The sequence below is a fragment of the Polypterus senegalus genome, chromosome 3, assembly GCF_016835505.1.
Source record: "Polypterus senegalus isolate Bchr_013 chromosome 3, ASM1683550v1, whole genome shotgun sequence".
NCBI classification, from domain to species: Eukaryota; Metazoa; Chordata; class Cladistia; order Polypteriformes; family Polypteridae; genus Polypterus; species Polypterus senegalus.
Window position 1 is genome coordinate 179,212,233 of NC_053156.1, and position 27,005 is coordinate 179,239,237.

Genomic DNA, 27,005 nt, shown 5'->3' on the forward strand with positions numbered 1-27,005 from the left:
CATATACACACACATACATACATACACAACAAATATGTATACATATATATATGTATATATATATATATATATATATATATATATATATATATATATATATATATATATATATATATATATATATATATATATATACATACAGTGGAAGCCACGTCAAACAGCCGCCTGGAGCATGACATGTCCATGACAGGACCATGACAGGACCATGCACGATCTGCACGATTCGTGCATGGAATGTGATCCCCCGCGATGACGCAGTTAACGATGCCCCGCCCCATAAACGCCCCCATGCGCTTTCTAAAAAGATGGTTGCAATGCTGTATAATCCCGCCAGATGGAGCATTGACTGCTTCAGTTAACTGCAGTGTCCAGGAAGCCCTATACCTTATCTTTAATATACTGTACAGGCAGTTCTTGTATTGTCAACATAGTTTCATAAATAGATGACGTGGTAAAAAAAACAACAACAAACCGATTAATAAAACAGATTTGTTAAATCACTCAATACACAACCCATGGTGATTATGCTATTTATTATTAAATAATGAATTAATAAAACTAGTTAGTAAAATATTTTTTAAGACATCCTTAATAATCCTTAAAGACACGGTACGTCTGTAATTTATCTATACCGATCATTGTAGGTACGGAATACAAATGCAGTATTTTACACTACGGTGTATTTTACCTAGTTCCATTTAATATACTGATAAATTATATTTTGCTGCAAAGTAAAGCTCAAAATGTAACTTCTGCTTGGGTTTGTTTTCGTTATATTTTTGATGATGTTTTCGCTGATGTTTTTTTTTTCACTGATAGTCAAAAATTGGCATAACAAAGGCAATTAATAGCGCAATGCAACCTGAAACAAATATCTGTCCATATGGGTCAGTATTTCTTTTGTCATTTAATCATGCATAATGCCTCCCCATCAAAAAATCTGATGGGGCATTAATCACTTATCACAACTGCGAATAGATGCGGCAGCAGAGACAGATTAAATCCCCATAAACACTTGGCAACAATAGTAAAAAAGTTAGCGCCTGTTATACCAATGTATTTTTACTGATTTTTTACTGCTTATATTTTTTATCTAGTTTCCTTTGGTTTTACGCAATTTCATGTGTTATTTGTGTGTGCGTGCGTGCGTGTGTATGTGCGTGTGCGTGCGCGTGTGTGCACGAGAGAGAGAGCTTACAGTCATATTGTGATTTGTCCAAGATCACTAGAGCCTGGCTTACTCCTACCAATATAAATTATTTCAATTAAACCCATTTGTCTCAATCACAAATTAAGCCAACACTGCAAACAAATGACACAATAAATTATACATTCTAAAAATCAATTATGGACAGTTTTTCGAAAATTCCATCATCAAAGCAGCTGCAGGACCATATATACGAAAATATTTTGGATCGCATCATCGCTTCTTCCAGGATAACGATCCAAAGCACACTGCTGCTGCATCCTGTATTGCGGCAGAGGGAATCAACTGGGTGAAGACTCCGTCAGAGTCACCGGATTTGAACCCTATCGAGCTTGTCTGGCACTCCATGAAAGATTTCATCCGAAAGGAGGCAAAGCCGGGCACAAAAGAAGAGCTCATTCGTGCCATTGAGGTATTTTGGGAGACAAAAGTTACCCAAGACTTCTGCAGTACATTAATCAACGGACTTCATAATGTACTGAGAATGATAGTGAAAAACAATGGGGGGCACAGTGGAAAATGAACAATCTTCAAATTCCCACCAGCGCACAAACTGTACACTATAGCTATGTTTGTACACAGTTAATAAAGAGTACTGAAATACATCAAACAAGTATGTCCTGGTTTGTTCTATTGTAAACATGTCTTATTAAAGATGCACTGTATTGTGGGATATGGCAGTTTTGTAATGTTCAGCAGTGTCCAAGCAGCCGGTTACTAAGTTCAATAATTAAAATAACTTACGTTAACATAGTTTCATAAATAGATGATGTGGTAAAAAAGGGAAAACGATTAATAAAACAGATTTAAATCACTCAATACACAACCCATGATGCTCATACTATTTTTAATTAATTAATTAATGAAACTACTTATTGCAATATTTTTCACGACATCCCAGATAGCACAGGTACGTCGCGGAGACGTCTGCTAAAGAGCGTATCATCTGGTAAACATCGCGTTCGTTTTGAACAAACGCCCTCTGCCAGATGAAAAAGATGACGTCGCATAGACGTCTCCGCGACGTGTGTGTGCTATCTGGGTTAACAATCCTTAAAGACATGGTAACATCTGCAATTTATCTATACCTGTCGTTGTAGGTACGGAATACAAGTGCGGGCTATGTACAGTATTTAACATTACGATGTATTTTATCTATTTCGGTTTAATACACTAGTAGATAATATTTTGCTGCAAAGTAAAGCTTAAATGTAACTTCTGCTTGGGTTTGGTTTTGTTATATTTTTGATGTTTTTTTCGCTGATAGTCAAAAATGGCATAACAAATCAATTAATGGCGCATAATATCTGGAACAAATATCTGTCTATACGGATCAGTATTTCTTTAGTCATTTAACCAGCATAACGTTCCCCCATCAAAGATCTGATGGGCCATTAATCACTTATCACAACTGCGAATAGATGCGGCAGCAGAGACAGATTAAATCCCCATAAACATTTACACTTGAAAACAATACTAACAGAACTAAACAGTTCCAGAGGGTTAGCGCCTGTTATCGCAGGACAGGAATCACCTACAGGATACTACTGTATTTTTCACTGCTTACATATTTTTGCCATAGTTTCATTTGGTTTTACGTGATTTCATATATTTGTGTGTGTATGTTTGTGTGCAATAAAGAGTGAGAGAGAGAGCGCGTGTGCGAAACAGGGCTTATATTGTGATTTGTCCACGGTTAAAGCCTGACTTACTACTAATAATAAAAAACATTTCAATGTAACCCATGGGTCTCAATCACAAAATCAGCCAACACTGTAAACAGATGACACAACAAATTATATACTCTGAAACGTTCATTTGAACATTTAAAAATATATACAAAAACATAAATATAAAAACAATCAACTATTATTGTTAAAGTCAGTCCGTGGCTGTTCAGGATCAAGTCTACGGGGCTTCGTTTAACGTCGAAGCACTAACGGCTAAAGTGCCACTGGTGTGTGTGCGCGCACCGGCATTCGTCAGGTTTGTCTGAGCTGGCTTTAACACAAACACATTTGCGCGCCGGCAGGACGAAAAAAAACATTTTAGCACCATCTAACAGTCAGTAATAAGGAGAAGTCAGTATATTCTCCGTTGAGATTTCTCACATTCCACTCCTCCTAAGTTTGTCTTTTAATGAAGTTCTAAGAAAACTAAGAAAAATATTTTGGGTCACTTAAGCACGAAATAGCACGGACGCAAATGATCAAGATTTTAATTGTTGTTGTCATTTTCCCAAACATGATTTTCCAACTTGGCGTTTATAAAGATTAAGACAGACTGAATTTAAGAATGCACCCCTAGTAACCTAAAAAACACACACACACACACACACCGAAGAGCAAAGCGGAGATGCGCATTCACACCTCAGACCGTCTTTTGTCTTGTCGATGTTAATTAATGTTGATTTATTTTGTTTTCTTATTGTGTCTTTTTTCTATTCTTTATTATGTAAAGCACTTTGAGCTACTGTTTGTATGAAAATGTGCTATATAAATAAATGTTGTTGTTGTTTTGTCTTGTAAATGAGGTATCCTAATTCACCTTCCAATCCCCACCAGCACACACTCTTTGTCTGTACTGTACACTGTTGCTGTTTGTTAGGGCACTTGGTTATACAGAGTACTTTAATGTATAAAACACTTACTTCCTGGTTTGTTTTATATTAAATATAGCTTATTACCTTATTCAGCAAAATAAACAATGTTATCTTTGTGTTAATTATTAACGTATTGATGTCTTTTAATTAAGGACAAAAATAGACCATGCGCTTGTGTTTAGGATTGCTGAACAGCTGTGTTCATAGGTTTAATCAACGATTTACAAGACAACAGTTAAAGCATTTGTGGATGAGGTGTGTGTGTGTGTGTGTGTGTGTGTGTGTGTGTGTGTGTTTGCGCTCCTGCATTTCTCCGTTGGCTTTAACACAAACACATTTGTGCAGACAGGTCTAAAGAACCCCTCCCCCCGCCAAAAACACACACAGAGCAATTAGCACCATGTCATAGTCAGGATTCTCCACTGAGGTTTCTCACCTTCCACTCCTTCTAAGTTTGTCTTTGCTCTTTTGATGGAGTTCTTAAAACCCAAAAAATTATTTATACTGAGAAAAAATTATTATGGGTCACATAATCATAAACACAAACTAGCACAGATACATATGATCAAGTGTTTAACTGTTGTTTTCATTTGTTTCTATGAACAGTAATAATATTAATAATAATAATTATTATTATTAGCCCAACTCTTTGACTATTTAAAACAAAGGCATCTCCCATTTTTTGCCCATTTACTGTAAGCAGTTGGTTCAAGTAAATGTTTTTTTTAAATACCCAAACAATCCCCCAACAATTAAAACATGCACACACGACTTTAGAAATAAAATGTATTCTTCCAAAACTAGTCAAAATTAAAACAGTAATTTGTACAAAACATGTGAATACTTTTATTTATTTTTGCTTAAAGGTCATTAAAATACCCGAATAACACCAGCTGCTTATCAGTCTCTATCTGGTTCTTTTATATTAAAATATCAAATTTAAAAACTATTAAAGATGGAACAGTTTAAGTCTTTGTTTCCCCTCAAAGTATCAGACGTTTTGCAGTTCTATGTTCAGAATATAGACCTGACCAAACATCATTCTAAAGCTGCTGCACTGTGACGTCATCCCTCCTACAGCTCCCTCAAAGGGCTTGTTCAGGCTCCTCCAGGAGCTCCAAAAGGCCAACCGTCATCCGTCTGACCCCCCAATCCTCCACAGCGGAGCTCTGATTAAAGACAACAGAAGAATTTAGTGAAGACAAAGATAAATAAACTTTACAGAATATCTAGTTGTGATAAAAATAAAAGATATTAGTAAACCTCCACCACAGAGTGTGTAAAATACTGTTTTGGGGAATTCTGGAATGTAAATAAACTGCCTGTGCTAATGTTAACCATTGAACTTTGTTAGCGTTAACCCCGGTCTGTCTGTATTATCGCCTGCATTAAATTAACCGAGAATTTACTTAATGCGCTTTTCATACAAATAAGTTAAGCGATATAACACTCGTATATGAGCATTAGTTAATCTCTGAAGCCAAACTATAATTTACTGAGTACTGAAGCCCCCCCCACACACACTTCCCCCCACTCCTTAACTGATAAACACTTCAGTGTTTTTATGCAGCTCGTTTACTAAGCGCTCGCGCTACCGTGCAAACTCACGGCCAAAGTGGGTACAATATAAACCCGGTTATGGGCATTTAGCTCGCTAGCTCCTGTACAGCTATCCTCAGCTTGTGTCCTTCATGAACTGCATCACATTATATTCACAGAAATAACCTGCAGATTAACTCTTACCTAAAGAATAAACAAATGCTGAATTTATCCAGACAACACTCAGTCAGATTCTAAAGGTATTTTCAGAGAGCACAAACAATCTTCATCAGGTAGTGCAGCTTTTGTAATAGGGAGATTAATAGTATTTTCAAAGCTTTAGCGTCTTTTTGATTAAAAGAGGAGTGACATTGTCAGTTTGTGACACTGACAGTAAGCTGTAATGTTATCTCCAGACTTGGTAAACAGACCATTAAGTTATCTAAAGTTACATCTGACCGCTGCTGGTGCTGCCAGTGATTTTCAAAACGGCCAATAAAAAACTAAACTGGGAAATAATCTGTAAACTACCCCAAACAAATTTTATAAAAATAAATAAATAAATAAAGTCACCACTTACCGCAAATAGTCCATTAAGCTGCCATCTTAATCTCTGTAGTGCAGTTTGGTAGCGTCAGTTCGGCGGGAGAGGGGGTGGGTTGTTAAAATCACGGGATTGCAACTCAGCGCAGCTAAATTGCTGGCGTGTGTTAACGTGTTCTTGAGAACAAAGCGCCATCTAGTGTTGGAACCAGGTAAATGAATAAATAGGGCATGAATGGGCGTGTTTACTGTGAAATTTTGACACGCCTTCTGTCAGTAGAGGGAGGGGGGGATCACGGCGTGCATAGGGCAGCCGTACGCCATTCGCACGGCCACGGCTATTTGACGTGGCTCCATCTGTACACACACACACCTATAAACATATATATATACATATACATCCACATATACACACATACATGTGTATATATATATATATATATATATATATATATATATATATGTATATATATAGTTTACTATCAAATAATGAAAAGAGTATATTGAAATTTGTCGTAATTCTGGGCTCATCAGGTGTACACACTCACTGCACCCCCTCTCGGGAATCGAACCTCGGACATCACTGATAGAGGCGAAGCCTCTTGCGTTGCGCCACGGCGTATGGTTCGTTTATTTGACAGTATGTAGATCAGGGTAATTACATTCAAGGCATTCCTAGACTGAATCACAATCTGACTGTAGAAGCAGATCATAGAATGGTTTATTTGACAGTATGTAGATCGAGGTATATATATACAGTATATATATATATATATATATATATATATTGTGGTCCGGAGCCCAGCCTAGACGCCCAGGAGGACCAGAGGAGGGCTTGTGCCTCCTCCAGACCGAGAGGGGGCATCCGTCCTGGTTATGCTGGGAGCCTCGGGTACAGGGCTTGGAAGCCCAGCCCTGTAGGGACCCGTGGCCACCGCCAGGCGGCGCCCCGATGCCGGTATATCCCGTGTGGTCCCCGGCCGGGGCTGGAGCCTGGCTGGGACGCCCAGAAGGACCAGAGGAGGGCTTGTGCCTCCTCCAGACCGAGAGGGGGCGTCCGTCCTGGTTATACTGGAGGCCTCGGGTAGAGGGCTTGGAAGCCCAGCCCTGTAGGGTCCCGTGGCCACCGCCAGGTGGTGCTCCAGTGCCTGATCATCCCAGGAGCCCGGCACTTCCGCCACACCAGGAAGTGCCGGGGGAAGACGACAGGGGACACCCGGACGGCTTCTGAGTGCGCAGCCGGCACTTCCGCCACACGGGGTGTGTCCGCGGGATTGCCGGAAGCAGCTGGAGCCCATCCGGATTCCTATAAAAGGGGCCGCCTCCCTCCAGTCATTGACAAAAGCCGGGTGGAAGAGTGGCAACGTCTAGAGGAGGAAGGAGGCGGTCAGAAGAAAAGAGAGAAAAAGAAAGAGAGAGAGAGAAAAAAGAGAAGAAGAAAAGAGAAGGCATTGGAGTGGCCTGGACTGAGGGGGCTTGGTGAGCAGAATTGTAAAAGAAATGGAGAATAAACCTGTGTTTGTGGGTGACATTAACGTGTCTGCCTGTCTGTGTCTGGGGCGAGGTTCACAATATATACAGTGGAACCTCGGTTCACGACCAAAAAGTTCGCCAAACTTTTACCTCAGTTCACGACCACACACTTGGTATATGAACAAAGTCAGTTTCCCTTTCGGTTTGTGCGCGCCTATGATTTCCGCACGTGTTGCATTGTTCTCAGTCAGACGTGCCTGCCTGCTGCTGAGAGAGAGAGAGAGAGAGAGAGAGAGAGAGCTAGCCACGTGCCTGCCTGCCTGCCTGCCTGCCTGCTACTGACATGGGGGAGGGGGGTACAGCAGAGAGAGAGGAGCCGCGTGCCTGCCTGCCTTGCTGGTTCATTGTTCTCAGTCAGACGTGCGTGCTTTGCTTGAGCTCTCTTTGTGCTCTTCTGTATTTTGTGTGCTTTTGCAGTTAACTATGGCTTCGAAGCAAGTGAAGAGTGGTGAGAAGAAAGTTTTGAAGAAAATTGAAATCGAAGTAAAGAAAGAAATTATTGAAAAGTTTGAGTGTGGCGTTCGTGTTACTGATCTTGCCGCCGAGTACAAGAAGTCAAAATCTACGATTTCGACTATTCTAAAGTAGAAAGAATCTATTAAAGCAGGTGATATTGCAAAAGGAGTTACAGCGATAACCAGGCAGAGGCTTCAAGTGCTGGAAGAGGTGGAAAAACTGTTTACCAGTTTACTCATTTACCAATTTGAGAACCCTCGTGCTTTCAAGCAGTACAATGTAAACAAATCCAGACTGCCAGTAATGTGGAGGGCAAACACGAAGGGTTGGGTCACAAGGACTTTGTTTTTGGAATGGCTGCATGAGGCTTTTGCTCCCACCAGCTAAACAGCTAAAAACACCAGAAACCCAAGAAATCACAAGAGAGAAAACCCCTGAAGGAAAACACTTCATGCCAGAACTCGACTCATGCAAGGTTAGTTTTCTTGGTGGTTTTTGTATTACGGATTTTTCAAAAGTTAATTTTTCAGTTCGTAGCATGAATTGTTGCAATGTTACTTTTCTCTTTTTTCAAATGCTCCTTTTTTCCGCTGTGCTTAAAACTCATTTTAAAAAAAGTGTTTACAGCGATCGGGCTTTAAGGTTAATAGCGTGATCTCCTGCAATCTTACTTTTTTGGTTGCTTGTGGTTGGTTTTTAAATACACTTCGGATTTGTTCTAATGTTCCTTTTTTTCCGCTGTGCTTAAAACTCATTTTAAAAAAAGTGCTGCACGTGCTGCTGACAGAGGGGAGGGGAGGGAAGGGGGTGGGTGGTGTGTGTGTGTGTGTGTGCTACAGAGAGAGAGAGCGCGAGCGAGACAGCTCGTGTAGCTGAGCAGGGAGCCTGGGTGTTTTGTGTCAGTGTTATTCAATGTTTTTACATTAGTTTACTATTACACTGTGCATTCTATGGTGTAATTAACTATATTTGTGCTTAATCTTTACATATATTTACATATTTACATACAGCTCGTACTATCTGGAACGGATTAATTGTATTTATATACAATCCTATGGGGGAAACTGCTTCGGTTCACAACCAACTCGATTTACGACCAAAGTTCTGGAACAAATTATGGTCGTGGACCGAGGTTCCACTGTATATATATATATATATATATATATATATATATATATATACTAATAAAAGGCAAAGCCCTCACTCACTCACTCACTCACTCACTAATTCTCCAACTTCCCGTGTAGGTAGAAGGCTGAAATTTGGCAGGCTCATTCCTAACAGCTTACTTACAAAAGTTGGGCAGGTTTCATTTCGAAATTCTACGCGTAATGGTCATAACTAGAAGCTATTTTTCTACATATACTGTAATGGAGTTGAGTTCGAAAGCCATGGGGGGGCGGGTTTCGTGTGACATCATCACGCCTCTCACGTAATCACGCAGTACGTAGAAAACCAGGAAGAGCTCCAAAACCGCTGAAGAAAACATACATTATATAATTAAGAAGGCAGCGAAACAATTAGAAGCGGCGAGTGACATATAAAACCATATTCAGTGGCTCACGTGAACTGGCGCGTGCGCAGACAAAAGCAACAGTTCCAAAGAGTGCTGAACAAAAACCGAATTACACTGCTACGCTCAAATAGACCAACCACACGCCGTGGGTCAATAGTAGAGGCTTCGCCTCTAGCACCGGCGTTCGATTCCCGAAAGGAGATTCACTGAGTATGTACGCGCGCTTTACGATTCATTTTAGCCTCGCATCCCCTTGGTTTGAGACGTATGAAAAAATATGTGGTTAACGCAGAAAGACAGATCACCTATTGAAGCTTTATGAATTAATGGATACTTTATTCAGCGATCAATGATTGTTTTGGTAAAGCCATACTCAGTGTATTCATTAGATGAACAGTAAAAAAGTAAGAGCGAGGGGAGGGTAACTTATTGAGGCACGCAGGCAAAACCACAATAGCACGCGGGCTCGATGTACTGTAGTGTGCGTCAACTCGATCTGAATTGCGCAATCACATTTGAAAAATATATCTTTTCAAGTTCTATTTAGTATATATGTGTCAAACTCAAGGCCTGCAGGCCACATCCGGCCCGGTGTGTAATTGTATCCGCCCGAGATCATTTTATATATTATTGTTATTAATGGCCGGGGATATGAAGCGCTGGTAACACAATAAACTACAGATCCCATAATGCAGCGCTTCAGCTGCCTTGCTGAACACTTACTGCGTTAATCAAGTCTAGCTTATGATGCTACAAGTTATTGTGAAGCTAGCCCACACGATGCCGAAGAGAAAAAGGTGATTCTGAACATAGCGCCTTTAAAAACCGATGGGAGGCTGAGTATATGTTTACTGACATTGCCGGTAAACCCGTGTGTCTCATTTGTGGAGCTAATGTGGCTGTAATTACAGAATTTAATCTAAGACGGCACTATGAGACAAAACATCAAGATAACCTGAAAGACCTGAATGCAATGCACAAGATACAGAAAGCAGAAGAGTTAAAGAAGAATCTGACACTTCAGCAGACGTTTTACCCATGCAAAATCACAAAGTGATTTCAAGTGAAGCTACTTTTATGGGAGACACAAATGCACCAGTGCAACTTGCCCCACTTTCCCCTGTTGCCAAGTAATGTTGAACCAAGTCGGCACTACGGTGTTCCCAAATACGCACTTTGCTGATAAACTGAGCACACTGCACACTGAGTTCGCACGGCTCTTTGGTGACTTTGAAGAACAAAAAAATAATTTTGAGTTGTTTCGCAACCCATTTGCTGTCGATGTGGAAACTGCACCTGTGCAGATTCAGATGGAGGTGATTGAGCTGCAGTGTAATGGCACACTGAAGGCAAAGTACGATACTGCACGGCCCGCACAGTTTATTCACTCCATTCCCGCAAAAATGCTCCAGCTCCGTCTACATGCGGCTCGAACCTTGTGCATGTTTGGTAGCACATATCTGTGTGAGAAGCTCTTCTCAGTCATGAAAACTAACAAAACAGCACACAGGAGTCGCCTCACTGATGAGCACCTGCAGTCTATCCTGAGAATCTCCACAACACAGAACATCACACCAAACAGAAACGAACTTGTTGCCAAAAAAGATGCCAGGCGTCCAGCTCTGATAAAATGACATTTGAGCAAAGACAACTGAATGATTTGATTTGTTATTACTGAAAAGAATAAATTTTATTTATATTTCCAGGTTTTGTTATGCAGCAAGTTCATATTTGAAATTGTATAATTTTGATAGGATATATTTTTATGGAGAGCAAAAGTTATTTAAGGTTTGAGTTGATTTATTCCGGAATAATATTCTGTCGACTAAATAAAAATTCCTTCTATTTAGAATTTAAATAGAACTTGAACAAATACGATAGTTTATAATATCCAGGCAGACTTGCACGTAAGAGCGGGAGTCATCCGTTTTAACAAGCAGCGTATTGCACTGATACGAAATAGCCTGCCCATTTAATTATTTAGGAATGGATAAATAAATTAAGTTGCTCGCACCCCAAAAACTGTATATATGTATATATATTGTGAACTTTGACCCAGACACACACAGACGGACAACATAGTTCCACCACACACTATTTATTTAAACTATTTACAAATTACGTGCAACCCAAAACCCCAGTGCCTCTTGCACCGATTCCACAAAGTCCAGGGCTCACAGTCTCTGTGCCTTTCTTTCCTGGCCGCCTCCAGTCCTCTCACCAGCTCTGTCCACTTCTACCTGACATCCACTGCTCACTGAAGGGAGGCGGCCCCTTATATATGATTCCCGGACGAGCACCAGGTGTTCCCGGCATTCTTCCCTTGGCCACGCCCCAGCGTGGCGGAAGTGCCGGCTGTCCTCCCGGTAGCTCTCCAGGTGTCCTCCAAAGTCTTCCCCGGGATAATCAGACACTGGGGCGCCGCCTGGTGGTGGCCACGGGTCCCTACAGGGCTGGGCTTCCAAGCCCTCTACCCGAGGCCTCCAGCATAACCAGGACGGACCCCCCTCTCGGTTTGGAGGAGGCACCAGCCCTCCTCTGGTCCTCCTGGGCATCCGGCTGGGGACCACACGGGATATACCGGCATCGGGGCGCTGCCTGGCGGTGGCCACAGGTCCCTACAGGGCTGGGCTTCCAAGCCCTTTACCCGAGGCCCCCAACATAACCAGGACGGATGCCCCCTCGCGGTCTGGAGGAGGCATAAGCCCTCCTCTCGTCCTCCTGGGCGTCCCGGCCGGGGACCACTATATATATATATATATATATATATATGTGTGTATATGTATATATGTAGATATGTATGTATATATACTGCTCACAAAAATTAAAGGAACACTTTTTTATTGGGCCTGGCATGAAATCAATTAAACCTGTCTGATAATTTTCTATTTGGTTAAGCAGCTGAGGTCATTGTTAATCACTTTTTAGCTGTATTGGTGTTCATGGACTTAACGACAGGTGCACTAAAGTGGCAACAATTCGAAAACCCTCAAAACAGGACTGGTTTTACATGTGGAGATCATTTCAAGTTTCTCCCTCTTGATCTTTTTTGGCTGGTTTTCCACTCGTGCTAGTTTTGGCTTGAGTAATTATCTCTACTGGCAGTATGAGGCGATTCCTTAACCCTACAGAAGTTGCACAGGTTGTCCAAGTTCTCCAGGATGGCACATCCACACGTGCTGCAGCAAGAAGGTTTAATGTGTCACCCAGCACAATCTCCAGAACATGGAGGAGATTTCAGGAGACTGGCTGTTATTCTCGGAGAGCTGGACAGGGCCGTAGAAGGTCCTCAACCCATCAGCAGGACCGATACCTGCTCCTTTGTTCAAGGCGGAACAGGCTGAGCACTGCTCGTGCCCTACAGAATGACCTCCAGAGGGCCACTAGTGTGAATGTTTCTACCCAAAAAATCAGGAACAGACTTCATGAAGATGGCCTGAGGGCCCCATCTGGGGAGGCATATCCATGGAGGGACGCACAGACATCTATTGTGTAGGAAATGGTGCTCTGACTGCCATAAGGTATCGAGATGAAATCCTTGAACCCATTGTCAGACCCTACGCTGGTGCAGTAGGTCCTGGTTTCCTCCTAATGCACGACAATGCCCGGCCTCATGTGGCAAGAGTATGCAGGCAGTACCTGGAGGATGAAGGAATTGAAACAATTGAATGGCCTTCACGATCCCCTGACTTAAACCCAATAGAACATCTGTGGGACATTATGTTTCGGTCCATTAGGTGCCTCCAGGTTGCTCCTCAGACTGTACAACAGCTCAGGGATGCCCTCATACAGATCTGGGAGGAAATGCCACAAGACACCATCCATCGTCTCATTAGGAGCATGCCCTGACGTTGTCAAGCATGCATACAAGCTCGTGGGGGCCACACAAGATACTGAAAAGCATTTTGAGTAGCAGAAATTAAGTTTTTGAAAAAATGGAGTAGCCTGCCACATCTTCATTTCACTCTGATTTTAGGGTGTCTACACAATTGAGCCCTCTGTAGGCAGAAAACTTTTATTTCCATTAAAAGACTTGGCATCCTTTTGTTTCTAAGACATTGCCCTGTCGTTATTTGTATAGATATCCAACTTCATATTGAGATCTTTTGTATCGAATGTGTTTCTTTAAACTGTTCCTTTAATTTTTGTGAGCAGTGTATATGTTTATATATTCAGTGGTGTGAAAAATTATTTGCCTCCTTCCTGATTTCTTATTCCTTTGCATGTTTGTCACACAAAATGTTTCTGATCATCAAATACATTTAACCATTAGTCAAATATAACACAAGTAAACACAAAATGCAGTTTTTAAATGATGGTTTTTATTATTTAGGGAGAAAAAAATCCAAACCTACATGGCCCTGTGTGAAAAAGTAATTCCTCACTGAACCTAATAACTGGTTGGGCCACCCTTAGCATCAATAACTGCAATCAAGCGTTTGCGATAACTTGCAATGAGTCTTTTACAGCGCTCTGGAGGAATTTTGGCCCACTCATCTTTACAGAATTGTTGTAATTCAGCTTTATTTGAGGGTTTTCTAGCATGAACTGTCTTTTTAAGGTCATGCCATAGCATCTCAATTGGATTCAGGTCAGGACTTTGACTAGGCCACTCCAAAATCTTCATTTTGTTTTTCTTCAGCCATTCAGAGGTGGATTTGCTGGTGTGGTTTGGGTCATTGTCCTGTTGCAGCACCCAAGATCGCTTCAGCTTGAGTTGACGAACAGATGGCCGGACATTCTCCTTCAGGATTTTTTGGTAGACAGTAGTATTCATGGTTCCATCTATCACAGCAAGCCTTCCAGGTCCTGAAGCAGCAAAACAACCCCAGACCATCACACTACCACCACCATATTTTACTGTTGGTATGATGTTCTTTTTCTGATGAAATGTTGTGTTCCTTTTACGCCAGATGTAACGGGACATTTGCCTTCCAAAAAGTTCAGCTTTTGTCTCATCAGTCCACAAGGTATTTTCCCAAAAGTTTGGCAATCATTGAGATGTTTCTTAGCAAAATTGAGATGAGCCCTAATGTTCTTTTTGCTTAACAGTGGTTTGCGTCTTGGAAATCTGCCATGCAGGTCGTTTTTGCCCAGTCTCTTTCTTATGGTGGAGTCGTGAACACTGACCTTAATTGAGGCAAGTGAGGCCTGCAGTTCTTTAGACGCGTTGTCCAGGGGTCTTTGTGAGCTCTCGGATGAGTCGTCTCTGCGCTCTTGGGGTCATTTTGGTCGGCCGGCCACTCCTGGGAAGGTTCAGCACTGTTCCATGTTTTTGCCATTTGTGGATAATGGCTCTCACTGTGGTTCGCTGGAGTCCCAAAGCTTTAGAAATGGCTTTATAACCTCTACCAGACTGATAGATCTCAATTACTTCTGTTCTCATTTGTTCCTGAATTTCTTTGGATCTTGGCATGATGTCTAGCTTTTGAGGTGCTTTTGGTCTACTTCTCTGTGTCAGGCAGCTCCTATTTAAGTGATTTCTTGATTGAAACATGTGTGGCAGTAATCAGGCCTGGGGGTGGCTACGGAAATTGAACTCAGGTGTGATACACTACAGTTAGGTTAATTTTTAACAAGGGGCAATTACTTTTTCACACAGGGCCATGTAGGTTTGGATTTTTTCTCCCTAAATAATAAAACCATCATTTAAAACTGCATTTTGTGTTTACTTGTGTTATATTTGACTAATGGTTAAATGTGTTTGATGATCAGAAACATTTTGCGTGACAAACATGCAATAGAATAAGAAATCAGGAAGGGGGCAAATAGTTTTTCACACCACTGTATGTGTGTGTATGTATATATATATGTATTTGTGTGTATATATGTGTGTATATGTATATGTATGTGTGCATATGTAGATATATATATATTGTAATAAAACGAGACAAAGACAGATAAAGGTTTGGGGCAGCCACCCATATAATTTGGTATCCTTCCAGGTTGCTCCTCAGACTGTACAACAGCTCAGGGATGCCCTCATACAGATCTGGGAGGAAATGCCACAAGACACCATCCATCGTCTCATTAGGAGCATGCCCTGACGTTGTCAAGCATGCATACAAGCTCGTGGGGGCCACACAAGATACTGAAAAGCATTTTGAGTAGCAGAAATTAAGTTTTTGAAAAAATGGAGTAGCCTGCCACATCTTCATTTCACTCTGATTTTAGGGTGTCTACACAATTGAGCCCTCTGTAGGCAGAAAACTTTTATTTCCATTAAAAGACTTGGCATCCTTTTGTTTCTAAGACATTGCCCTGTCGTTATTTGTATAGATATCCAACTTCATATTGAGATCTTTTGTATCGAATGTGTTTCTTTAAACTGTTCCTTTAATTTTTGTGAGCAGTGTATATGTTTATATATTCAGTGGTGTGAAAAATTATTTGCCTCCTTCCTGATTTCTTATTCCTTTGCATGTTTGTCACACAAAATGTTTCTGATCATCAAATACATTTAACCATTAGTCAAATATAACACAAGTAAACACAAAATGCAGCTTTTAAATGATGGTTTTTATTATTTAGGGAGAAAAAAAAAATCCAAACCTACATGGCCCTGTGTGAAAAAGTAATTCCTCACTGAACCTAATAACTGGTTGGGCCACCCTTAGCATCAATAACTGCAATCAAGCGTTTGCGATAACTTGCAATGAGTCTTTTACAGCGCTCTGGAGGAATTTTGGCCCACTCATCTTTACAGAATTGTTGTAATTCAGCTTTATTTGAGGGTTTTCTAGCATGAACTGTCTTTTTAAGGTCATGCCATAGCATCTCAATTGGATTCAGGTCAGGACTTTGACTAGGCCACTCCAAAATCTTCATTTTGTTTTTCTTCAGCCATTCAGAGGTGGATTTGCTGGTGTGGTTTGGGTCATTGTCCTGTTGCAGCACCCAAGATCGCTTCAGCTTGAGTTGACGAACAGATGGCCGGACATTCTCCTTCAGGATTTTTTGGTAGACAGTAGTATTCATGGTTCCATCTATCACAGCAAGCCTTCCAGGTCCTGAAGCAGCAAAACAACCCCAGACCATCACACTACCACCACCATATTTTACTGTTGGTATGATGTTCTTTTTCTGATGAAATGTTGTGTTCCTTTTACGCCAGATGTAACGGGACATTTGCCTTCCAAAAAGTTCAGCTTTTGTCTCATCAGTCCACAAGGTATTTTCCCAAAAGTTTGGCAATCATTGAGATGTTTCTTAGCAAAATTGAGATGAGCCCTAATGTTCTTTTTGCTTAACAGTGGTTTGCGTCTTGGAAATCTGCCATGCAGGTCGTTTTTGCCCAGTCTCTTTCTTATGGTGGAGTCGTGAACACTGACCTTAATTGAGGCAAGTGAGGCCTGCAGTTCTTTAGACGTTGTCCAGGGGTCTTTTGTGAGCTCTCGGATGAGTCGTCTCTGCGCTCTTGGGGTCATTTTGGTCGGCCGGCCACTCCTGGGAAGGTTCAGCACTGTTCCATGTTTTTGCCATTTGTGGATAATGGCTCTCACTGTGGTTCGCTGGAGTCCCAAAGCTTTAGAAATGGCTTTATAACCTCTACCAGACTGATAGATCTCAATTACTTCTGTTCTCATTTGTTCCTGAATTTCTTTGGATCTTGGCATGATGTCTAGCTTTTGAGGTGCTTTTGGTCTACTTCTCTGTGTCAGGCAGCTCCTATTTAAGTGATTTCTTGATTGAAACATGTGTGGCAGTAATCAGGCCTGGGGGTGGCTACGGAAATTGAACTCAGGTGTGATACACTACAGTTAGGTTAATTTTTAACAAGGGGGCAATTACTTTTTCACACAGGGCCATGTAGGTTTGGATTTTTTTTCTCCCTAAATAATAAAACCATCATTTAAAAACTGCATTTTGTGTTTACTTGTGTTATATTTGACTAATGGTTAAATGTGTTTGATGATCAGAAACATTTTGCGTGACAAACATGCAATAGAATAAGAAATCAGGAAGGGGGCAAATAGTTTTTCACACCACTGTATGTGTGTGTATGTATATATATATGTATTTGTGTGTATATATGTGTGTATATGTATATGTATGTGTGCATATGTAGATATATATATATTGTAATAAAACGAGACAAAGACAGATAAAGGTTTGGGGCAGCCACCCATATAATTTGGTATCCTGGCTGCAAAAGTCGTTTTCAAAGCACTAGCACTGAAGTGCATACAACAGAGTCTAAAACCAGACTGCGGGAGAAGGGAAAAGGATAGGCTTTTAAAGGGGAAGACAGGAAGTGAGGTCATAAGGATCGGGCACGTGTTCATTATTCATTGGATCAGGCCCGGATGTGACATCAGGGGGGCCGGAGCTGGTAAGGTCTGTTTCATTGGTTCGGTCTCAGAAGTGATGTCAAGAGGACAAGGTGGAGCCTCCCGGGTTTGGTCTACAGGGAAGTGAGAAAAAGAGTTAGTGCACTCTGCCACATCCCGGCATGCCTCAGAACTGCCTTCACTCGAGCCCTTTAGCTGCCTCCCATGCGCGCATGCGTGACAATATGTATATATATATGTGGATGTATGTGTATATATGTATGTAGATATATATATGTATTTATATATGTGTGTGTGTATATATATGTGTATATGTGTGAGTGTATATATATATATATATATATATACTGTATATATATATATATATATATATATATATATATATATGTGAACTTGATCCCGGACACAGGCAGACAGACATCGTTGGTTCCACCACACACTTGTTTATTTACACTATATTTAGAATATTTTCACTCATTGCACTTCCCAGTGCCTCCAGCACCGTTCCCCCAACTGTCCAGGCCTCACAAGTTCAATGCCTTCCTGGCCGCCTCCTGTCCTCTCTCTCTCAGCTCCGTCCTCTTCCGCCCGACTTTCGTCAATGACTGGAGGGAGGCGGCCCCTTTTATAGGAACCCGGATGGGCTCCAGCTGCTTCCTGGCAATCAGTCCTAGCCACACCCCAGTGTGGCGGAAGTGCCGACTGCGCACCCGGAAGCCGTCCGGGTGTCCCCTGTCGTCTTCCCCCTGGCACTTCCTGGTGTGGCGGAAGTACTGGGCTCCAGGGTTCCTCAGGCACCTGGGCGCCGCCTGGCCCCCAACATAACCTGGACGGACGCCCCCTCATGGTCTGGAGGAGGCACAAGCCCTCCTCTGGTTCTCCTGGGTGTCCAGCCGGGGACCACACGGGATATTCCGGCATCGGGGCGCTGCCTGGCGGTGGCCACGGGTCCCTACAGGGCTGGGCTTCCAAGCTCTGTACCCGAGGCCCCCAACATAACCAGGATGGACGCCCCCTATATGACAGCAACACTCATCACTCACAACAGTGACAAAACAATTACATTGACAATCATGTTATGTTATTTTCAAAATGTTTCTTTTTCATTGCTTCTTTAACACACTACTTCTTCGCTGCGAAGCGCGGGTATTTTGCTAGTATATATATATATATATAGCAAAATACCCGCGCTTCGCAGCGGAGAAGTAGTGTGTTAAAGTAGTTATGAAAAAGAAAGGGGAACATTTTAAAAATAACGTAAGATGATTGTCAATGTAATTGTTTTGTCACCGTTATGAGTGTTGCTGTCATCAAGGATTTGATTATCATTTCTTTCAATCAGGTTCGTATTTGGAGGATGTGTTGTGTTCAAGTTACATTCCGTGTTTGTCAACCGTTGTAACGATAACAGGTTTCATTCATCGATTCCTTTCTTATTGCATCAATAAACAGCTTGTCTTCCTCTTTATTTGAGACATCACACACTGCATGCACATGTTGTCTTCCTTTAGTTGGACATTGTCTTTTTTCACCGTGTGCTTTGTTTCTTCAGTAGCTGCACTAATGAATACGCTTGTTTGCGTCACTCGCTTCATATTCTTTTGCTGCCTTCTCAATTGTATAATGTGTTTTTTGTTCAGCACTCTTTGGAGCTCTTGCTTGTTCTCTGTGTACTGCGTTCACAGTCAGTTCACGTGAGCCGCTTGGAGTACATGCATCAAAGGTTCTCAGCTGTGCTTGTGCTATCTCAGGCGATGTTGCGATGTTAGCTCAGACCCGGCAATGCGTCTTCTCATTAAACTTGTATCTCGCGAATATCGTATTCGTTGTAGGCATGACAAACGGCAGTGGCAGCGTGTCTATGAACTTAATTTAAACTTAAGGTTTACACCATGCTTTGTTTCCGCAGTAGCTGCACTTATGAATATGCTTGTATGCGTCACTCGCTTCATATTCTTTTGCTGCCTTCTCAATTGTGTAATGCGTTTTTTGTTCAGCGCTCTTTGGAGCTGTTGCTTTTTGTCTGCGTACTGCGTTCACAGTCAGTTCACGTGAGCCGCTCGGAGTACATGCATCAAAGGTTCTCAGCTGTGCTTGTGCTATCTCGTGCAATGTCCACGGCTTTATTTAATGTTAGCTAAGACCCAGCACTTAAAAGTTTCTCTCGCAGTTTCACTGAGTTTGTTGCAAACACCACCCTGACCATCTCATCTTCGTTTGGATAAGCACAGTCCTTCACCAGCGAATATTTAGCGGCAGAGTGTTTCTATTGGATTGCCGCTGACGGACGGCCTTATATGGGCAGGCACTCAATTACGTGGGAGGCGTGACGATGAGGGACGCAACTCCGCCTCACACGGCGACCGAGCTGCAGGCTATGGCCGGTATATATGTACATAAGTAGGTTCCAGTTATGACCGTTACGCTTAGAATTTCGAAATGAAACCTGCCTAACTTTTATAAGTAAGCTGTAAGGAATGAGCCTGCCAAATTTCAGCCTTCCACCTACACGGAGAGTTGGAGAATTAGTGATGAGTCAGTCAGTCAGTCAGTCAGTCAGTTAGGGCTTTGCCTTTTATTAGTATAGATAAAAGTGCAGTGTTTATTTGATATTTGGACTATAGTCTTTACATACTGTACACTTCAGGTCGTTATTAGTATAACATGGAAAAAGTTTCTGCTTTAGGTATGTGTTCAGCATTTCTTGCATTTCTAGCTTTTACTTTCATTCTACATTTACCCAGATCTTTGAAAACACGGAACACACATGAAATGCATTTATTCCAAATAACCATATGCTGTATTATTTACCCTATACAACCCCAGGCACCTCACACGCAGATAAGGAGCCTTGAGCTGGTAGACCTTTTTGCTTGAGCTGAGCTCCGTCAAGGTGGGGGATGGGACAGCAGGCTATTTGTGCTGATTGCCACATTTACAGAACAAAAGATGCTGATGGAGAGGTGGACCGGGATTACGAGTTTTTCATTGGCTTCAGGAATTCTGTTAATGCTTTTATTTACAGAAAACACTTTGTGAATATGAATATAAATAAAATGGACTATGAAGATGAACATAGGCAAGTACCAGTATTTTGTGATACACTGGTGAAGTTTATTTATCTGCTAGATTGCTCAAGTGAATTTCATGAATCTGGTGTATTTATTATTTATTTGAAAAGCACTGTTGTATGTTTAATCACTAGAGAGATTACAGGGACGTACAGTATGTCTCATTCTGTAACAAGCACAAGATCTACACCCGATATTACACTTTATTTATATTGTACCTTTACCATGATTGTGTTATATTGTGCTGTATAGAATATGATTTAGAACTTTCAAAGAGCTGAAGTGGTGAATAGCAAACCTGCAGCTTTAAAAAAGATAACAAATACTGTAGATAGTATGCCATTAGTTGTTGTGTTTGTAAGAGTAGGGGTTTATATTTTAGATAAATTGTTTTCTCTGTTAAAAGTAATCCTCTTGGATTTTTACTTTAAAATTTAGTGAAATTTTGCAAAAGTACTGTAGCAGTCTAGGACACTTTCATGTAAATTTCACTAACATCTTATCCAGTAATGTTTCTGCTTATTTTAACCTTTGGTTTCACCTACTTTTGTTATTATATGTAATCTGTATTTGGGGGGAAAAAAACAAGTGCAATCAACAAAAAAAAAATTAATTGGTGATTTATTTATGACTGCTTGAATAGGCACCATCAGCACAAAATATTGCCAGTACAACTTTCAAATGATTTTTATTGTTTTGTAAGACAATGGACTTCAATTACAGTGCCATCAGTTAATCAGATATATCAGAAGTACTATGTAAGTGCCTTTCTGTATTGAATATTTGTAGTTTTTTGATAACATTGGCAGACAGAGGTTAAGGCTTTGGAGCTAGGTCTACATACATTGATGTTGCGTATTCAAATCCTGATGCTGAAACTATGTTACCTTGAATAAGTCATTTCACCTGTCTGTACTCCAATTGGGAAAACAAAAGAATTATAGCCAATTGTATCTCAAATGTTGTCGGTCTTGGTTAAAGGCATCAGTCAAATTATAAATAAAAATAATGTTATTAGGTCACTTGAGCTACTTACTCTTGAACGTGCTGTACATAACTGTTATTGAGTGATACATTCCTACATTAGATCACTTCTGCTTTTCCTAGTGACTTGGCTTTTGTTGGTGGTCATTGCAAAACAAAACTTTACAGGAAAGTGTACTCTATTGAGTCAGTCAGTCATTTCCAAACCCGCTATATCCTAACACAGGGTCATGGGGGTCTGCTGGAGCCAATCCCAGCCAGCACAGGGTGCAAGGCAGGAACAAATCCCGGGCAGGGCGCCAACCCACCTCAGGGCACACACATACACACACACACACACACTCACAAACCAAATAACACTAAGGACAATTTAGGATCACCAATGCACCTAAACCTGCATGTCTTTGGACTGTGGGAGGAAACCAGAGCACCCGGAGGAAACCCACGCAGGCACGGGGAGAACATGGGAAACCCACTGCTACGACTGTGCCACCGTGCCTCCCATACTCTATTGAACTGAAACAAATAATCACAATCATAATTGTTCACTCAAGTACAGTATTCTTTTCATATTGTTGTATGTATTTGTATCTGTTGTATGTATTTCCCCTTTAAAGTCCACAGGTGTGAATGTATATGCAAAAGAAGTGCTTGAAGCTGATATATACATAAGTGCTGATGCCCTATGTGTTACACTGAAGTATTAACATAAAGAGTAATGACTGTGTAGCATTAGCTTCAAGCATTGCAACACAGTTTCATTTATTTCCTCATTAGACGTTTGAAGTTCCACTATGTAAGACCGATGCTAGTTTTTATAGTATTTAACCATCATTTTTAAAGAGCAGGGGTTAGACGGGGGATTGGGTCACCCTTGGAGTTTACATCACCACAATCAAAGAAAAGGAATTAGCTGTCAGTCTCACTTGTAGTTTTCGGTGCCATGACCGAGGAATGGTGGACGAAAGGAGAGAGAGGACAACCAAGATGACATCCAGTATGCTAAAAAGAACAGCACTTGCTAACCATTGAGCTTTGCAACTTTCTTGAGCTTCACTGAACTTCCCTCCATCCATTATCCAACCCGCTACATCCTAACTACAGGGTCACAGGGGTCTGCTGGAGCCAATCCCAGCCAACACAGGGCGCAAGGCAGAAAACAAATGCCGGGCAGGACGCCAGCCCACTGTAGGTCACACGCGCACACCCACACACCAAGCACACACTAGGGACAATTTAGAATCGCCAATGCACCTAACCTGCATGTCTTTGGACTGTGGGAGGAAACCGGAGCACCTGGAGGAAACCCACACAGACACGAGGAGAACATACAAACTCCACGCAAGGATTCACTGAAGTTTCCATTACATAACATGATTGCGTCTCTATTTTTCTGTCCAGGACATTGCCCCTTCTTTACTTATCTGTCCACTCAATTGGTTAGTGGTGGTATTCATGTGGCCTGTCAGTTACTTTTGCTCCATCCTTCATTTGTATAAAGCATGCTCACAGTGCAGAGCATGTAAGTTATCATAATATTAAGAAATATTGACAAATTTATATCAACCAATTTTCTTTTTTTTCTGTAATATCACCAATTTTAACTAAATCCTTCAAGGCATTTTTGAGATTTTAGGATATGTAGGTTTTCTTTTTCGGGGGGTTGGGTGTTTGTTACCCCAAAATATTGATACATTGAAATGTCTTTTTTTACTATGGATACCTGCTGCCATACATGTGACTTCCTGCCATATTTCAACTTTTTAACTAAACAGTGAAAGTCAAGCAAAATGACACCTTTTATTGGCTAACTGAAAAGATTACAATATGCAATCTTTCGAGGCAACTCAGGCTCCTTCTTCAGGCATGAGCTTGAGTTGCCTCGAAAGCCTGCATATTGTAATCTTTTTAGTTAGCCAATAAAAGGTGTCATTTTGCTTGACTTTTCACTACATTCATAATGGCTAACACGGTACAACGCCCTAGTACTACTTAACTAAACAGGAAATTGTGTTTTTGTTGATGAGTGAATTAGTGAGTCAATCAACTTTGTATTTTATATATTTATATATATAACATAAAAAATCTAGATTAACTGTGTGTTTTACTGGTTTACAGAAACTATGAGTTCAAAATTTCATTCCCAGATAAACTACAGTATACTATTAATTCTTTTAGTTGTGAACAATCATCTGTAATTTTGTTTCATACATTTTTGTGATCTTTACTTTTAGAAACTACACCCTGATCCACATATTATTGTTGATGGGGCTAGCAGATTTGACATTTTTCAAGGACTAGTGGGTAAGTTGGTTAAATATTACATTTTATTATGGACAACGTAGTGCAATACGATATTAAGATTTAGAATAAATAATAAAAAAAATAGCAATAAATTTTTTATTTACTGCAGTGATCAAGTGTGAGCATTTTGAAAAGGACAATTTCACTCTTTAAATGCTCATAGTTTGACATTTGGATTGTTAGTAGTACAAATCTTAATGCTCTTTGATTTTTTAACAATAAATAATGTAATTGTGCCATACTTCCTACTTGTATTTAAATATGGTGAGCATTGTACAAGTTACAGATGTGTAGGGGGATCATATAGCTTACTTTTTTAAAATATCACTTCAGAGACATATTCAATCTTAATTTCTATTAGGTGGCATCCAATCCAATTTGAACAACTTAATAAACCGAATTAGCAACTCATTTAAACATATCAAAAATATGCAGCAACAATGCATGTCAAAAAATATGTCCTATAATGTAAAACCCATTAATTATTCTTTAAATCCTCAAATACTATGTTAAGTAAATTACAATCTCAATAAATGGAGTGCTCTCAGATCAACTGTGCTCCAAGGCAATTATTTGTTTTTAACAATTGTTTAAATTTGAACTTTGTTGTTCTGTCTTGCTGCAGTGGGTTGGCACCGTGCCCGGGATTGGTTCCTGCCGCCTTGTGCCTTGTGTTGGCTGGGATTGGCTCCAGCAGACCCCCATGACCCTGTGTTCGGATTCAGCGGGTTAGAAAATGGATGGATGGATGTTCCATCTTAACATTTAATAAAAGTCATCTGACTGGTTTTTAGCTGTATTTAATTAGCCATTATTCCCAAAAGGTACTATATAATGTGCACAATTGTAACTGTATATTATACAGTGCCTTATTTTTACTAAAACTTTGTCAGTGAGAATTTGAACTGCAAGAGAGTGGGGATTTCGCCAATAATAAGCCTGCTTAAATCAAATAGGAACAATGACCGTGGTGATCTGGAGCTACCAAAAACCTTTTGGTCGCTACTGGAAGATGGCAATGTTAGGCATTAACAGACTGAAGAACAGTTTTCAGGTGCAGCGTTTTAGCCATTAGTCTGGTGCTAAATGTGACACTTTTTAGAGTTAATAAAATAGTTTTCAATTTGTACGTTTAAATTATGACTTTTAGATGTCAGGAGGGTGCTTTTTAAAATAGAATCCTAGCCATAAGTACACATTATTTAACCATTTTATGGTTAAGAATCATATAGTATCTGCTTTGAAAACTGAGTTCAGCCGACTGCAGGCGTATGCATTCAAATAAAATCCAGTTTTTTTCCTCTGGACTTTTAATCATTTGGATAAAAACTTTGGATACATCTATCCATATTCCTAACACAATTCTTTGTCACATACTGTATGTATGTTTTCTATAATATTTTTGAAGAGAACTTCTATTCACTTTCTGTACCCATAGTACAGGGTTGTATGGAGCTGCAGCCTGTCCTAGAAGAACTGTACATCTTTAAATGAAACACCAGTCCATCCCAGGGAACATCCTCGCACACTTCTAATTTCTGCCATATTAAAACTGACAATATAAGGGTTACATTTTTAGTTTTAAGATGTTCCAGTTAAACAGTTTTAACATATGGTGTTTAAGATAAAAATACTGCAATCAAAATACATTTTGGCAGTGTGTATTGCATTTGATTTGTCAGATGCATGTTCTGTGCAGTGCTAATCATTTAAGAATAATAATTTAGTTTTCAGTTTTATTTCATCATCTTTTTCTTCCTGACTGTGCCTTTTAAAATTCTGTTTTTCTATAATAATGTGGCACACTTTTTTTACTGTCAAGTTTTCTCTTGGTTCAGAGACCTCTGGCTAGTTTCTCCTTAGTAGGTTCATTGGTGCCATCTAGTGGCTCTTAGTAAGCTGATCATCAAAGTTTCTCTCTTACCGCCTTCCCTTGTATCTACACAAACAAGCTGCCAAACATTTAAACGAATCTCAGTTTGATATGTGGAAAATATCATTATAATAATTCTAACCTAGGATGAGTTCTGATATGGATACTATGGATATAGTATTTAGTAATCTGAGTTTGTAGCAATTGACTGCTGTAGTTTATGGTATTGAACATTTTAACTTTTTGATGCCTTAGTTATCCAGTTTTGTATTATACTTCTCTATTTCTTTTTTGTTTCATACTATTTGTGTTTATGTTACCTTTATGAGACCTTTGATAACAAAGTATATAGGCTAAAAAAATATTTTGAGGTCTGCAATATTTTTTCCAGCTGTAGTTTTTTTTGGAGTTGCTCATTTTTAGAATGTAAGACAATGTCTCATCTTAGCATGCTCTATAAACAGTCATTCTAAATTGAACCAGTATTAAATGGAAGTTGGATGTATTTGAAATGTAGGCAGAAATAGATTTTTGAATTGGTTTTTTTTCAGAATTCTGAAAAATTGCAGGGCAATTTTTTGTTTGTCTCCACTGTGCATTCAGCATTCTTACCTCATACAGTTAGTTAGATTGCTACTGTTACTTTTCTCTGTGGTTTGTAATAATGGTAATCAGATTTCAAAGATTTATATGAGTGTGAAATCCAACCTGTGCTTCACCCGCAATGGAATTAAATTAATTTCTCAGATTTCCAAATTACTTGTGTTTGTGTGTGTTTACATGGTGAAACTGGGCATTGTTCTTCATTGTTTAGATTGAATGGCTGCCACTCTGTCAATGGTCCATTTTTGCCAACATTGTATTGATGTTTTAAAAAAAATTACTTAAACGCAGAAACAATCTTGTCATTAGTCACAGACTGCGATTCACTTTTGAGCGACAGCTTGATCAACTGAGAAATGGTTGCAGCCCTTAAATATCAAGTACCTTCTGTGTAAATGTTGATTCAAGCTGTTTCAAGAAAAAATAATTTACTTCTTTAGGTAATAATATGACATCCCCCCCCACACACCCCATTGCAAATGC

The 27,005-nt window shown here is 40.3% G+C and overlaps 1 protein-coding gene across 1 annotated transcript in view; it reads left to right on the top strand.

The window, feature by feature from the left end:
* LOC120525717 (calpain-1 catalytic subunit-like) overlaps positions 1–27,005 on the top strand; it is a 166,597-nt gene that overhangs the window by 19,477 nt on the left and 120,115 nt on the right. Inside the window, exon 3 of the mRNA XM_039748254.1 lies at positions 23,977–24,046. Coding sequence (XP_039604188.1) covers positions 23,977–24,046 — 70 coding nt within the window. The remainder of the gene's footprint in view (positions 1–23,976; positions 24,047–27,005) is intronic.